This window comes from Eriocheir sinensis, unplaced genomic scaffold, assembly GCF_024679095.1.
Source record: "Eriocheir sinensis breed Jianghai 21 unplaced genomic scaffold, ASM2467909v1 Scaffold257, whole genome shotgun sequence".
NCBI lineage: Eukaryota > Metazoa > Arthropoda > Malacostraca > Decapoda > Varunidae > Eriocheir > Eriocheir sinensis.
In genome coordinates, this window is record NW_026111562.1 from 113,929 (window position 1) to 128,760 (window position 14,832).

A 14,832-nucleotide genomic window follows, 5' to 3' on the forward strand; every position below is an offset into this window, starting at 1 on the left:
AATTACTTTCATTTCGGGTGTCAATGCAAAACTCCTTGAAGTAGGGCTTTGCAAGGCCCCTCTCACCAAATCCGTTACGAACAGTACTCCTGCACGATCCAGTCTGTAGCGTTTCAATAGTTCTGCGTCACTCAAAGTATTCAGAACGTCTCTTCGCTCTTGAAAAGTCTTCTCTAGGCGCTGACGGGCTTGTTGACGTTCGGCCATCTTGGCGACTGAAGTTCGACTTAGGCTCCTTAATACGGGTTTGGGCCCGTCTAAAATATCCCGTCAGCTAAGATCAACTTATGAGGGATAAGATGAAGAATAAAGTTAAACTCGCCCTAAAGTCAAACTTAGCGGTTTAAGATTAATTGTAAACTCGGGCCCTGGTACTGAAGTGATACTCGAAACTGGCGCCACCAACAGGTACCGGTACTGGTACTGCCGGTACCTGAGTTTTCCGAACTGGTATCACCGGTATTCAAATTAATGGACTATGCGGATAATATAATGTCATATAGATCTCACGGAGTGGTCGCTGATTTGACACAGTCATTCCAGCGACACACTTATTACCAAAGCCCGCCTGTTCAAGTTACTGTTCAGTGTTCATGCCTTAGAGAAAGACAGGAAGCACAAGGGACTCAAAGATCCGGATCTTAGTCCTTCTACACAGGTATCGACAACGCCAGACACTCGCGCTGAGCGTGGTCATAACACCGTGGGCCAGGCCAAGCAGCCATAAAACTTTCTAGCGAGACTCACCGTTGTTCTGAACTACTCTACCAAGATATGTGAACTTTTCCGCGATCTCAGTGTCCTCGCCACACGCATGAACAGACTGTACTGCTTCATGTAGCAAGCCTCCAAACACCTGTACCTTGGTCTTGACCCAGGAGACCTGAAGTCCCAAGTAATAAAAGCAGCACTTAAAAAAAAGTGAAAATATTGATTCTGTACTTACGTCAAGAATGACTGGAGTCGCCGCGCGCTCCTCGTCCTGTTGGAAAGAAAGAGGTAGTGTATCTCTCTCTCTCTCTCTCTCTCTCTCTCTCTCTCTCTCTCTCTCTCTCTCTCTCTCTCTCTCTCTCTAAAATTATGCGGTTAATTACACACACACACACACACACACACACACACACACACACACACACACACACACACATGAGATACATCCTCCATAAGAGGAAGGAATAAGTCTTAGTAAATGGACAGCATCTGGGATGGGAAAACAACTGGTGGAGACGATACAGAACGCCTAACCTCGGTGAAGTTGATTTAGTAAGAGATGAGCAATTTTCAGTTAAGACAGCGAGTTGAGGATTGACCGAAAGGGTTCAATGTAAAATAAAATGTCAGCTGAGATATATCGGATAATAGGGGATAGGTGTTTGAAACATTGTCGAATTTAGAGGTGGAGAAATTGAGTTTTCGAGACATTAAAGGAGATCAAGTTATCTCTACCCTGCTCAAATATAATATCAAGGTCTCAGTTAAGCGTTCTGCAGCCTAAAGGTCCGCAATACCTGTTTAAATTGTCTTCTGTTAAAAATATTGGGTAATTGTGGTTGAGTAGTCAGGGAGGGGTGGCTGAATGCTTAACCGTCAGCGTGAAGGCGCGGCGTCCACGAGGAAGCTGGTTCAAGTCCTGCCCACCGCCACAGCTGCATGGGAGTTTTCAGCCATCGCCGAGTAGCCTAAGACTACCCACATGCTGTCCTGAGGACCACCTATGAACCCGGACTCTAGATTATCTCTCTAAAGGGAGGCTCAAAGATGACCTCCGAGGGGCAGCGTGAGACAAGCAGGATGGCACCACTGTAAACACTTGATTACTCCACATCGAGCTGGGGTCGACCATCAGGCCACACCACCGGCGCCATAGGCCAAAACATATAAAAAAAGATGCAGAGTAGTCTTTGCCGGAAGGTTGAATATCGAACAATTTGTTTTAAAGAGATCATTAATGAACAAATGAATAAGTGGGAGACAGAACAGAGCCCTGTGAAACAGCACTGTTGATAGGTTTAGGGGAAGAACAATGACCGTGTACCACAGCAGAGATGGATCGGTCTTAAAGGAAACTAGAGAAAAAAGTACAGAGAGACGGAAGGAGGGTAGTTTAGAAAGCAAAGATTCATGCCAGGGTCTGACAAAGGCTTTCGAGATGTCTAAGGCAACAGCAACAGTTTCATTGAAATTGCTAAGAGAGGATGACCCAAAGTCACTTAAGAAAGCAAAGATCACCAGTTCGTAGACCGAGCCTTGCCGAACCCATACTGGTAATCAAAAACGAGATCTCCAGTTCGTAGACCGAACCTTGCCGAACCCATACTGGTAATCAGAAAAAAGATCACCAGCTCGTAGACCGAACCTTGCCGAACCCACACTGGTAATCAGAAACGAGATCACCAGTTCGTAGACCGAACCTTGCCGAACCCACACTGGTAATCAGAAACGAGACCAAACGTTGATAGACGCTCGAGAACTTTTCTGTTAGGGATTGTTTCAGTTGCCGAGGAGAGGCAGGAAATCAAAAATATACGACGGTAGTTTAGGGGATTGGAACGGTCACCCTTCTTAGGCACAGGCTGTATGTAGGCGTACTTCCAGCAGGAAGGAAAGGTAGATTTTGAAAGGCGACGAAAAGGTTCGACCAGGCAGGGTGTCAGCACGGAAGCACAGTTTAAAGGACAATAGGAGGCACTCCATCAGGTCCATAAACCTTCTCAGGGTTGTAGCCAGAGAGGGAGTAGAAAACATCATTCTTAAGAATTTTAATAACAAGCATAGAAAGTTCATAAGAACAGTCAGCATGTAAATATCGATAGAAGATAGAAAGAGAGGCAACGCTGCAGCGGAATTTAAGAGATTAATTTTTACGTGAGGTAGTGAGTGACAGTGCATGAACGTTCTGTTTGTGCACTCCTGAAACTGCTGATATTCGACAATGGCGAGCAGCAGGAGCAGGACTCTGAGAGACATGTGTTGCGTCTTTGAAGACTATTCATGCAATAAGTGGATGGCATGCTGTTTGTGCCCTAAGTGGTGTCATGAGAAGTGTGCTCATCTGACAGGGGTCAAGCAGATTATTACGTATACCCAAAATTAACTGGGTGTGTTCGCCATGCTTACACAAGGCATCTTTAGCAACCAACATTGTGGAAAAATTGGATCAATTTAGTCAAGAATTATCTAAAGAAATATTAGTTGTGAAAAATGAGGTTGAAACTCGGGCACTCAGTGTGAAAGAGAAGTTGAGCGAGGTGGCGGATGTGTTTTGTGCTGACAAGACAGAGTCGGGTGGCGCCAGCTGGGTTGATGTAGCAAAACAAAGGAGCAAGAAGCATCTCCTTGTCGTGAAGGCCTCTGATCAAGATAAAGAGGCTACTGAGATAAAAAAAATGAAGTTTCCCAGGCATTACAAGGCATTCAGATTACTGATTCAAGATTCACGAATGGAGGTAACATTGTTATGAACTTTGATGATGAGAGTATAAGGAATGAAGTAGCTCAGAAATTAGAAAATGTAGAGTAAGTTAGCACAAAAAGTGTGGGGAAATTAAGGCCCATGATCTGTAATGTGCATAAGGAGGAGACCGGGGATAAGATAACTGAGACATTGTTAAACAGGAATGAGTTCCTACACTCGATTCCGGGAGATGAGGGGAAAATTGAGAAAATTCTCAATAAGCTGATCCACAAGCATCATGACAAGATAAAACTAAAATGAGGAGTGTACACTGTGAGAGATACATACCATGCAATCATATGTTACCATTGTCAAGGATACGGCCATCTTGAGGCCAACTGTACTGCCTAGAACAATGGAGAAGACCCAAAATGTTTCAAATGTGCTGGGGATCATAAATCAGGGGAGTGCTCCATGGCAGAAAAGAATGCATAAATTATATGAAGTACAAGAAGCCTGAAATCAAGCACTCGGCGAATGACCAGTGTTGTGTAGTCCTTCAGACTGAAATTGAGAGAATTCGTAACATAACCGATCATGGGTATTGATTGGTGTTTGAGAATCAAAGCTAAATTGAGTGTTAAATGTTCAGTGAGTTGGAAATAATCGCTGGACATTAGATTGTGATACTATAAAGAAAATATCAGATAAATGGAAAATGAAGTAATGGATATTTGTGATAGTGTAAAAAGGAAAGATATTGTGATTGGTGCGAACCAAAACATGGCCAAGTGACTATAATGATGCCAAGTTTATTAAAATGATATCAGTAGGCTATCCATGAAAGCAATTAAGACTCACTCACTCACTACAACGTTGTGAATAGGTGCATATCGAGGATTATTAAAGAGGCTAACATCATAATTGTTGATGCCCTGCGGAGCGCTGCGCTGGCGGTGGAGCGGGGCCTGAAACCTCATCAACGGTAACGGTAACGGTAGATAGAAAACTGTCAGTAAGAGGAGGGGAGTTGATGAGACGAGGGGGGATTAGTAAGGGGAATATGCCCTGAATCGTCCATAGTGATTTTTTAGATAAGGTTTGAAAGAAGAGGGGGATTAGTAAGAGGAATATGCCCTGAATTGTCCAGAGTGATTTTTTAGATAAGGTTTGAAAGAAGAGGGGGATTAGTAAGGGGAATATGCCCTGAATCGTCCAGAGTGATTTTTTAGATAAGGTTTGAAAGAAGAGGGGGATTAGTAAGGGGAATATGCCCTGAATCGTCCAGAGTGATTTTTTAGATAAGGTTTGAAAGAAGAGGGGGATTAGTAAGGGGAATATGCCCTGAATCGTCCAGAGTGATTTTTTAGATAAGGTTTGAAAGAATAGTTCAGTTTTAGAAGGATGGAACAGCCGTGCTGCCATCGGACTAAGGAGAGGTGTGAAAGATGAAGTAAAATTGGTAGAGATATTTATGGGGAGGCGGTGGCTGAATGGATAGCGTGACGGCGCCGCGTTCGGGACGACGCGAGTTCAATCCCCGCCCGGTGCCACCAAGCTGGGATTTTTCAGCCGCCGCCGAGTGGCTTAAAACTACCCACATGCTGTCCAGAAGACCACCTATCAACCCGGACTCTAGATTCTAGGATTAAAGATGAGCTCCGGGAGGGCAGCATGAGTCAATGCAAGATGGCGCCACTATAAACACTGGCCTGCGCCACAACGGGCTGGGCCATACCATCAGGCCTCTCCAAAAACAAGCCTACCGGCGCCACAGGCGAAGATGTAAAAAAAAAATTGTCAGAAGGCAATTCCTCTTGAACTTATATAAAGCTTGTGTTGCAACGGCAAGCATATGATAAATTACAAAGAACTCAGCACTTCGGAAAAACCTGCATGTCTCAAATCCTCATCAGGAGACCCTCCCCGCCCTGCAGCTCACCACCCTTCAGGCCCGCCACCAACACCTCCTCCAGCAGTTTGCCACCAAACTCCTCCACCACCCACGACACAGGAACCTGCTCCCCTCGGTAGCTCCCCCTCCCCGCCACAATGTCCGACACCACAACAAGCTGCTCCCCATACGTGCACGTACTGACAGGTATAAGAACAGTGCAATACCCACAATAGTGAAAATCCTGAACACATAGACTCTTTACTCCTAAGCTACTTTTAAGTTTGTAGTTTTAATGATCTCCCTATATAATATGTATATTTTCAGCTCAAGAGCTGCTTCTCCCAAAATAAACCGTGTATTATTATTATTATTATTATTATTATTATTATTATTATTATTATTATTATTATTATTATTAATACTAGATCAGCTTCCTCGACGCCAGATATTTTTCCCCACTTACATGCTATCCATGTACAGGGGCCTTGTCCGCCCTCGTATAAAGTATGCATCTCCTGTGTGGGAAGCTCCACTCACACAGCTCTCTTGGACAGAGTGGAGTCTAAGGCTGTTTGTCTCATCAACTCCCCTTCTCCTACTGACAGTTTTCTATCTCTTAAATTCCGCCGCAGTGTTGCATCTCTTTCTGTCTTCTATCGATAAATTCATGCTGGCTGTTCTTATGAACTTGCAAACTGCATGCCTTCCCCCTTCCAGCGGCCCCGCTCCACTCGACTTTCTACTCAAGCTCATCCCTATACTGCCCAAACCCCTTATGCAAGAGTTAACCAGGATCTTTAGTCTTTTATCCCTTACACTGGTTAACTCTGGAATAGCCTTCCTTCTTCTATATTTCCTCCTGCTTACGACTTGACCGCTTTTAAAAGGCGAGTATTTCGACACCTCTTCTTCCGAAATTGACCTTTCTTTTGACCACTCTCCTGAACTCTTCTTTTTATAGGGGCAGTGATTAATGGAATTTTTTTCTCAATTATTATTTCTTTAAGCTGCTTAATATGCTGTAAAATAAAAAGGACTGGAGGATCCACCAAAGGGCATTTCGAGGAATGTGGTCAAGTTTTTTCTTCCGGCATTCCTATATCAAGTCCAGCCCTGCAGTTCTGGTCTCTGGTCCTAAGAACCTGCAATGCTCAACATTCTAGACCTTACAAAATGCAGGAGGCGAGAGCTGTTGCTGTTCCTGGCACCAGAGCGATTTGGACCAACACTTACTCCATTACAAAGCCATCCAGCTCTGCCAGGCCTCCTCGTCCACAGAGTTCCACTATGTCCAACTGCAGGTTGATCCGGGGGACGGTTCTGCGGTCGGGCACCGCTTCTGCGCCTACCCAGACACTCCGAAAACAAGGAGAGGAGTTAAGGGATCCTTCCTCCTTCAAGATGCAGGGGTTCTATAGGCTTTGCCCTCCACCTGCCATTGACGGCAGGCTCGCCAAATGTGCCGCACGGTCGGGCCCCAGCAATACGGGATTGGGGTCGAGGCTGACGCCGTTTTTTTTAGGACCAATGGGACATTTTAGGAGGAGGGGGTGCAGGCCCCTCCCAAACCAGGGACTGGACTGAGTGCTAGCCGTAGAGCACGGACGCTGGACCGCTGAGAGGATGTTTTACCTGGCTACCCAAAGCAAGAGACATAAACAGGAATTTGGGAAAGAAAAAAAAAAGAGAGAAAAACAGCTCAGGGCCCGAATTCACAAACAGACTCAATAACTACGAACTAACATAACTACGCACTATTGATTTAGCTACCGACGTTAGCGTCAGATTCACGAAGCAAACCTTAGATTGTAGTTAAAGGCGCGCTAAGTCAGCGCCCTGGAGCGAATCGCAAGCACGTTTATAGAACCGTCAGCCAATCCTAGGGAGGCCCCTCCAGGTGCTGGTTCAAGAAACCCATTCTCTTTTCCCATTTTTCTTCCTTTCAAGGCAAACTGTACTAAATCGTAATCTACGAATTCAATTATTTCGTTGTTTGCTGCACATTTACGTCAAAGTAACTCTGCTGTTCGATGTCTTGTTACCTACGAACATGCTTAAGATGAAGAAAAAGAAGATACGGAGGAGATTGAGGCAGGAAGAGAGCAAACAGAAATATGGGACAGATATCGAGGCAGACAGAACGAAGGACGGAAGGAAGGAATAGGGAAAATTAAGACTGTCTTGCCATATCTGCGGCCCAGCTCATGGGATAGTTGTCACTCGACAAAGGTCCATGGTCCCTCCACGGATGGGGGCGGTGTCACGGGCAAAATTGAGCCTCGGGCAAAATTAAACCCGGGCATTCACATGCCTCTGTTATCTTAGCTCAAGCTCGTGTATGTAGGGTTCTTTTCGACTGATATGGCGTCTAGAACTAGCATGATCATCATTCTTTATTATGATGACAAAGACCATGTCAAAATTGGCCTCATTAAATAAGAAAGTACATAAAGTTCGGCAGCTTTTCCTCGTCGCCAAGCCAAGCCAAGGGTAGGCGGTGGCCGAGCTGGTAGCGTACTGGGCCCACATTCACCGCGTGATGGACGACGCGGGTTCGAATCCCCACGCTACCACTCGGATTTTTCAGTCACCGCCGAATGGCTTAAAACTACCCACATGCTGTCCTGAAGACCACCCATCAACCCGGACTCTAGAGGAAGCCGTCCAAGCGAATCAAGAACGAGTTCCGGGGGGCAGCATGAGCCAATGCAAGATGGCGCCACTATAAACACTCGCCTGCGCCAGAACGGGCTGGGCCGACCATCAGGCCCCACCTGGAAGAAGCCTTGGGCCGACCATCAGGCCCCACCAGGAAGATGCCTACCGGCGCAACAGGCAACGACGTAAAAAAAAAAAAAAAAAAAAAAAAATCCTCCAGAGCAGCGCTCCGACACCCATGATCGCATATTCATTTTTCTCAGAAAATAGGATACCAATCACATATACATCAATATATTTCCACAGGTAAATACTTAAGGCATGTTTACACCAAGTTGCGACACCTGAGATTCATTAATAATGACAGGGGAGGGAAAAATATAGGCCCCTGTCATCGACAAAATTGAGCCTCGGGCAGAATTGAGCCTGGGCATCTATATGCCTCAGATTTCTTCGCTATTATATATTGTAAGATCGTTCTGTTGACATGTATGGGTAAATTAACGCTTTCTGTATCTACATATAGAAGGAAAACGCAAAATTCTCCCTAGTAAATCAGAAATTACATAAAGTTCGGCAACTTTTCCTCGTCGCCAAGCCATTCTCCAGCAGCAGGCAGAGGTGGGAGGTCTGGCAATCCCCCGGCCGGGTGTTGCCATACCGCCCACACTTATCATATACCTCTCAAAGGGTGCATATCTCATCATTTTATAAAGAAATGGGCCTCCTCTACTCGCAAAGTTATATTTCAAGTTGAAAAACGCGATTTATAAGCATTTACACGTAAATCTGATAATATTGTTAGCGTTACCATCAGCTCCGACGCAGTAGTTATTTAACAACAAATTTAGCGTCACACAGAGCGCGGTAAACGTTTGTAGATCCGCGCGCTAACCCGTGACGTCATCGATTAGTTGGTAGTTATTGGCGCAAATGGGAGATGTCCCAGTGGCCAGGAGAGAAGATTGCTAGAGTTGCCGCCAAGAATGGGTGGGCTCGGCATCACCAACCCGCAAAATCTGGCTGAGTCTGAATTCGGGAACTCAATCCGAATCACAGCCTCCTTGACCGGATATATTACCAATCAAAATGAAAGAGGAGAAGACAACCCTCAAGATATTAGGTCACTAAGGAATGAAATCTCCATAAACAGAGAAGGAAAACAGAGAGACACTCTGAGTGACCTAATGAGAGAACTCCCAGAAGACACAAGGAGGAGGACAGATATTGCACAGGAAGTGGGCGCTTCAAACTGGCTAACTACACTATCTATCAGGGCAAAAGGCTTCAACTTAAACAAAAAAGAATTTACTGATGCCCTTGCCCTCAGGTATGGCTGGCCAGTGGATGGGCTCCCAAACATGTGTAACTGTGGCTCACCCTTCAACCAAAATCATGCCATGACATGCAAGAGATGAGGTTTCGTCTGCATGAGACATGATGAAGTAAGAGACGTAACAGCTCAGATGCTGAAAGAAGTCTGCCACGACGTGACTGTGGAACCCATGCTGCTCCCTCTGCAAGGCGAGCACCTCGCCAGACGCACCGCTAATGTATCGAACGAAGCACGAGTGGATTGTAGCGCCAGAGGGTTTTGGACTTGTGGACAAAGGGCATATTTTGACATAAGGATCTTTGACCCCATGGCCCATTGCCACAGAGACCTGACCCTTGATGCAGCCCACAGAAGAAACGAACAAGAGAAGAACAGAGCATATGAAGAAAGAATACAGAATGTGGACCAGGGCTCCTTCACCCCGGTAGTATTCGCGACGGCAGGAGGGATGGGACCAAGGGCGCAGAGCTTCTACGCAAGACTCGCCGAAACACTGGCGGATAGGAAACAGCAGCCAAGAAGCAGTGTGGTCGCCTGGATGAGATGCAGGCTGTCCTTCTCCCTCCTGAGGTCAGCCTTGGTCTGCCTGAGAGGAACCAGGTCACCTGCACCCAAAACCACCCGCATTGCTGACCTGGACTTTGAGGCGACGGTGGTTGATACTCGTATCAACCACAAGCTCTGTTAGCTTAAAAATAAAATGTTTAGTAAAGTTTGTAATATTAAATAAAGATGGTTGTCGGCCACAGTCATTGGCGGGGTGGGGCCAATGAATTGCTTTGTGAAAGGATATGAGAGAATATACCGCTCACAACGCAACTCTAATAGATGGAGGCCCGTAGAAATAAAAAAAAAGTAGTAGTAATAAAAATAGTAGTAGTAGTAGTAGTAATAGTAGTAGTAGTAGTATTACGTAGTAGTATTAGTATTAGTATTAGTAGTAGTAGTAGTAGTAGTAGTAGTAGTAGTAGTAGTAGTAGTAGTAGTAGTAGTAGTAGTAGTAGTAGTAGTAGTAGTAGTAGTAGTAGTAGTAGTAGTAGTAGTAGTAGTAGTAGTAGTAGTAGTAGTAGTAGTAGTAGTAGTACGTAGTAGTAGTAGTAGTAGTAGTAGTAGTAGTAGTAGTAGTAGTAGCAGCAGCAATACTAGTATTAGTAGTAGTACATAAGAACATAAGAACGTAGGAGTCTGTAAGAGGCCGGTAGGCCTATATAAGGCAGCTCCATTGAACCTAAGCTCCCGTGCATGATGGCGCCACTATAAACACTCGCCTGCGCCATAATGGGCTGGAGCCGACCATCAGGCCACACCAAGAAACAGGAGCAATAAATAACAGAACCATAGAAAAGAAAAGGAAAAACGTTGTCGATGTAGCAGTCAAAGGAACAAGAGTTCGTAGGAGCAAAGTAGCAGAGGCAGCCCTTGCCGCAGTAACAGATCGTTCAATCAACAAATGGTGGCATACGCCTGGGGGCGCGTTCCCTACGACGCCAAGTCCCGGGGTCCCTCCGTTCAAGTCTCCTGCAGACCGCCTTTCCATCCGAAGCACCTCCTGGAAAGATCTGTCGATTTGCTCAAACCATGAACTCTGGACGTCCCCTTGACCTCCTCCACTCAGGGTTGTCTCTTACAAAAACAACCCGATGAGCAGGTCGGCTTCTGGGCAGCGTGCCACATGCATGTATAGCTGGAGTTGGCGTTGACGGACTATGCGGCTAATATATGTCGAATCAGTGTCACGGAGCAGTCGCCGGTTGGACACAAAATAAGTCATTCCAGCGATTCACTTATTACTGAAGGTATCTATCCGCCTCTTCAAGTTACTGTTCAGTGTCCATGTCTCACAGCCTTAGAGAAAGACAGGGAGCACAAGGGACTGGCAGATCGGGAGCCTTATCCTTCTACACAAGTATCAGCAACGCCAGACACTCCCGCTGAGCGAGTCCATAACACCGTGGGCCAGGCCGATCAGCCGCAAGACTTCCTGGCGAGACTCACCGTTGTTCTGAACTACTCTACCAAGATATGTGAGCTGGTATTACAAGACACTTTCCCTTCTCACATCAGCTATTTCTAAAGGTCAAAGGGGGATATCAATCAGGTTCTAATGAGTGTTCTTAGGCTCAGGGTACAGAAGAAGGGTCAAACTACCACCAGGGTCATAAAAGCCTTGTCAAATAGGTGTTCTTGACGACGACCCGTGAGCTTTTCCGCGATCTCAGTGTCCTCGCCACACGCATGAACAGACTGTACTGCTTCATGTAGCAAGCCTCCAAACACCTGTACCTTGGTCTTGGCCCAGGAGACCTGAAGCCCCAAGTCATAAAAGCAGTACTTAACAAAAGTGAAAATATTGATTCTGTACTTACGTCAAGAATGATTGGAGTCGCCGCACGCTCCTCGTCCTGTTGGAAAGAAAGAGGCAGTGTATCTCTCTCTCTCTCTCTCTCTCTCTCTCTCTCTCTCTCTCTCTCAAAACAGAATGCTTGATATTTTCGAGGATAAATACCTAAGTCACATGGTTACTGAACCAACTCGACTAAATAACACGTAACACCTTGTTAGAGGAACTCAAGGTAATCTAGTCAGTAAAGTCCGGGATGGCGGCGGCTGAGTGGTTAGCGTGATGGCGCCGCGTCCAGGACGACGAGGGTTCGTGCCCCGTCCGGTGCCACAAGCTGGGATTTTTCAGCCACCGTCGAGTGGCCTATAGGTACCCACATGCTGTCCAGAAGACCACCTATCAACACTGACTCTAGATTCTATGTATGTAAAGGTATGTAAATAGGCAATAAAAGCAGGCAAGAGCGCATGCATGCCCCCCTTCCCCCGCACACACAAGGGAACATAACCACGGAGACACAGGTACAACCACATACTGAAAAGTACTGATGACACGTTCAGCGCGCTGCATGTTTTTAATGTTGCCACATATTACAGATGTAAGGACAAGATGCCATCATCATTATTATTATTATGAATATTATTAGGATTATGATTACTATTATTATTATCATTATTATTATCATGATTATTATTATTATCTTTACTATGATTATTGCTATTATTGTTATTTCTATTTTCCTTTTTATTTTCAATCATGCTACTTTGTTCATTTGTCTCATTCATTTCATTTCATCTTCCACTGATGTATATTTTCAGCTCTAGGGCTGCCGGGTACTTCATGCAATAAGCCGTTTATTATTATTATTATTATTATTATTATTATTATTATTATTATTATTATTATTATTATTATTATTACGTCCAGGACATCTGCACCAGAACTGACAGCAGCACCACGTCCACTATTGCATTTCCCTGTTGTCAGCAGCGTTTTGTTCCCTCTAACACAATTTCATAAATAATTTCATATCGTCTATCTGTTCTATCTGTATCTCCGACGCCCTGTTCCCTCCAGGGGGTGGCCGCGGCAGAAGTGTCTCCCTGTTCTGGCACTCCCTCTCGGCACACTCCATCCTGCTACTTCCTAATCTTGCTCCAGTACTCGCTCACCCTATTGATCCACTTCACAGGTGGTCTCTCCCTGACACCTCTTCCCTCAATCCTTCCCTCATAAACTCTCTTCACAAATCAATTCTCCTCCATGCTCATCACGTGTCCAAACCGTCTCAGCGCACCACACTTCACCCACTCGACCACTCTACAATTCATGTCTCACAGCCTTAGGAAATGACAGGGAGCACAAAGGACTGGAAGATTGGGAGCTTTGTCCTTCTATGTATACAGGTGTCGACAACGCCAGACACTCGCGCTGAGCGAGTCCATAACACCGTGGGCCAGGCCGATCAGCCGCAAGACTTCCTGGCGAGACTCACCGTTGTTCTGAACTACTCTACCAAGATATGTGAACTTTTCCGCGATCTCAGTGTCCTCGCCACACGCATGAACAGACTGTACTGCTTCATGTAGCAAGCCTCCAAACACCTGTACCTTGGTCTTGGCCCAGGAGACCTGAAGTCCCAAGTAATAAAAGCAGTACTTAACAAAAGTGAAAATATTGATTCTGTACTTACGTCAAGAATGATTGGAGTCGCCGCGCGCTCCTCGTCCTGTTGGAAAGAAAGAGGCAGTGTATCTCTCTCTCTCTCTCTCTCTCTCTCTCTCTCTCTCTCTCTCTCTCTCTCTCTCTCTCTCTCTCTCTCTCTCTCTCTCTCTCTCTCTCTCTCTCTCTCTCTCAGTCAGCGCCTTGCCCTCACCCCGAGAGGTCAAACCGCACGCGCTCCCACTTCCGTGACCTCTCTCGCTTGCGATTCCACCCTCGTGTGCTGTACTGAACTGTACTGTAGATCTTGCTGTGCTGTGTGCCGTGTGCTATTTCGCGTCGTGCTGCGTACTGCTTATTGTCAACCGAGTTAGCTGCCCGCAGAGGTGTGCTGTTTGCTGTGCGACCACGTGCTGCGCTGGACAGGATTAAGTGTTGCCCTTATTTTTACTACCTCTCTCCGCCTGTATCTACCCTCTCGCAGTAGCGCCCTGTAAAACATATATACACCTATACACAAAACACAGTGTTACACTCTTTCCGCCACATTCTTTATATATTTCCAGATTCCACTCCGACGCCACTTCCTACGCAGGTGTTCAGACCTACCTGACCTGACTTGACCAGATTATTCCCCAGAGACCAGTAATCCTCCTCCCTCCCTCTCGCGTTTCTGCTCCTCCTCTCTCGCCTCCCTCTCCATTGCCCCTCCCCTCTCTCTCTCTCTCATTACTACCCCCACTTGCCCCTCTCTGTCTCTCCTTCCTCACTCCCTATCTCGTTCCCACCCTCTCTCTCCCCCCTTTCCTTCGCCTCTTCCTCCCTCCATCCCTATCTCCTCCTACGCCTTCCCATCTCTCTCTCTCTCTCTCTCTCTCTCACTTATTCTCGCTTATTCACGCACGCGTCCCTCTGCCCTACGAAAAGAAAAAGCAAAGCAAATATATAGATACCTCCTCCTTACCAAGATGGCGCTAAAGAAATGTTCGACTTGCACAGGAAACTTCTCTGGTCATTTCTTCTCAGGACGATCGACCGTCTGCAAGATCTGCCTGTTGACTCAGCAGATGGAAACGAGACTCCTTCAACAGGACGAAAGGCTGACGGCTGGCGAGAAGAAGATCACCGAACTAACAAGTACTGTTGATACCTTGCAGGAGTTTATCCAGGCCAACATCGTCGCCCCTCCTGCAATTGACGCCTCATCACCCTCCTCACCTGCACTCGATGCCCAGCCACCTTCCGAAGAAGGCACGTCACAGGGAACCGGTAGAGCTGACGCTGAATGCTTCACCACCGTGAGAGGAGGAGCCAGACCCGCCCCTAGAGCCATTTATCCTACTCATTGCTACAACAGATTTGCCATACTGGAGGAGGAGGACGAGGAACAGAGCACCTTCTTGGTCGGTGACTCTATGATTCGCCATCAGGTGGTTGAATTCTGTGGCAGAGTCCCCCGTCGTAGGCGTAACTACTGTTATCCTGGAGCTGGTGTTGACGACATCACAGCTGCACTGGACGAGGTCTCCGCTGTGGCCTCTAAT

General features: G+C 46.3%; 1 protein-coding gene across 2 annotated transcripts in view; it reads right to left on the reverse strand.

Moving 5' to 3' along the window:
- LOC126991293 (blastula protease 10-like) overlaps nucleotides 1–14,832 on the reverse strand; it is a 30,979-nt gene that overhangs the window by 6,890 nt on the left and 9,257 nt on the right. Inside the window, exons 2-4 of one of the 2 annotated variants that reach the window (XM_050850071.1) lie at nucleotides 13,320–13,355; nucleotides 11,652–11,687; nucleotides 947–982 (exon numbers count right to left, since the gene is read on the reverse strand). In XM_050850071.1, the coding sequence (XP_050706028.1) occupies nucleotides 947–982; nucleotides 11,652–11,687; nucleotides 13,320–13,355 (108 nt within the window). The remainder of the gene's footprint in view (nucleotides 1–946; nucleotides 983–11,651; nucleotides 11,688–13,319; nucleotides 13,356–14,832) is intronic. The other variant, XM_050850072.1, reaches the window with a different exon arrangement.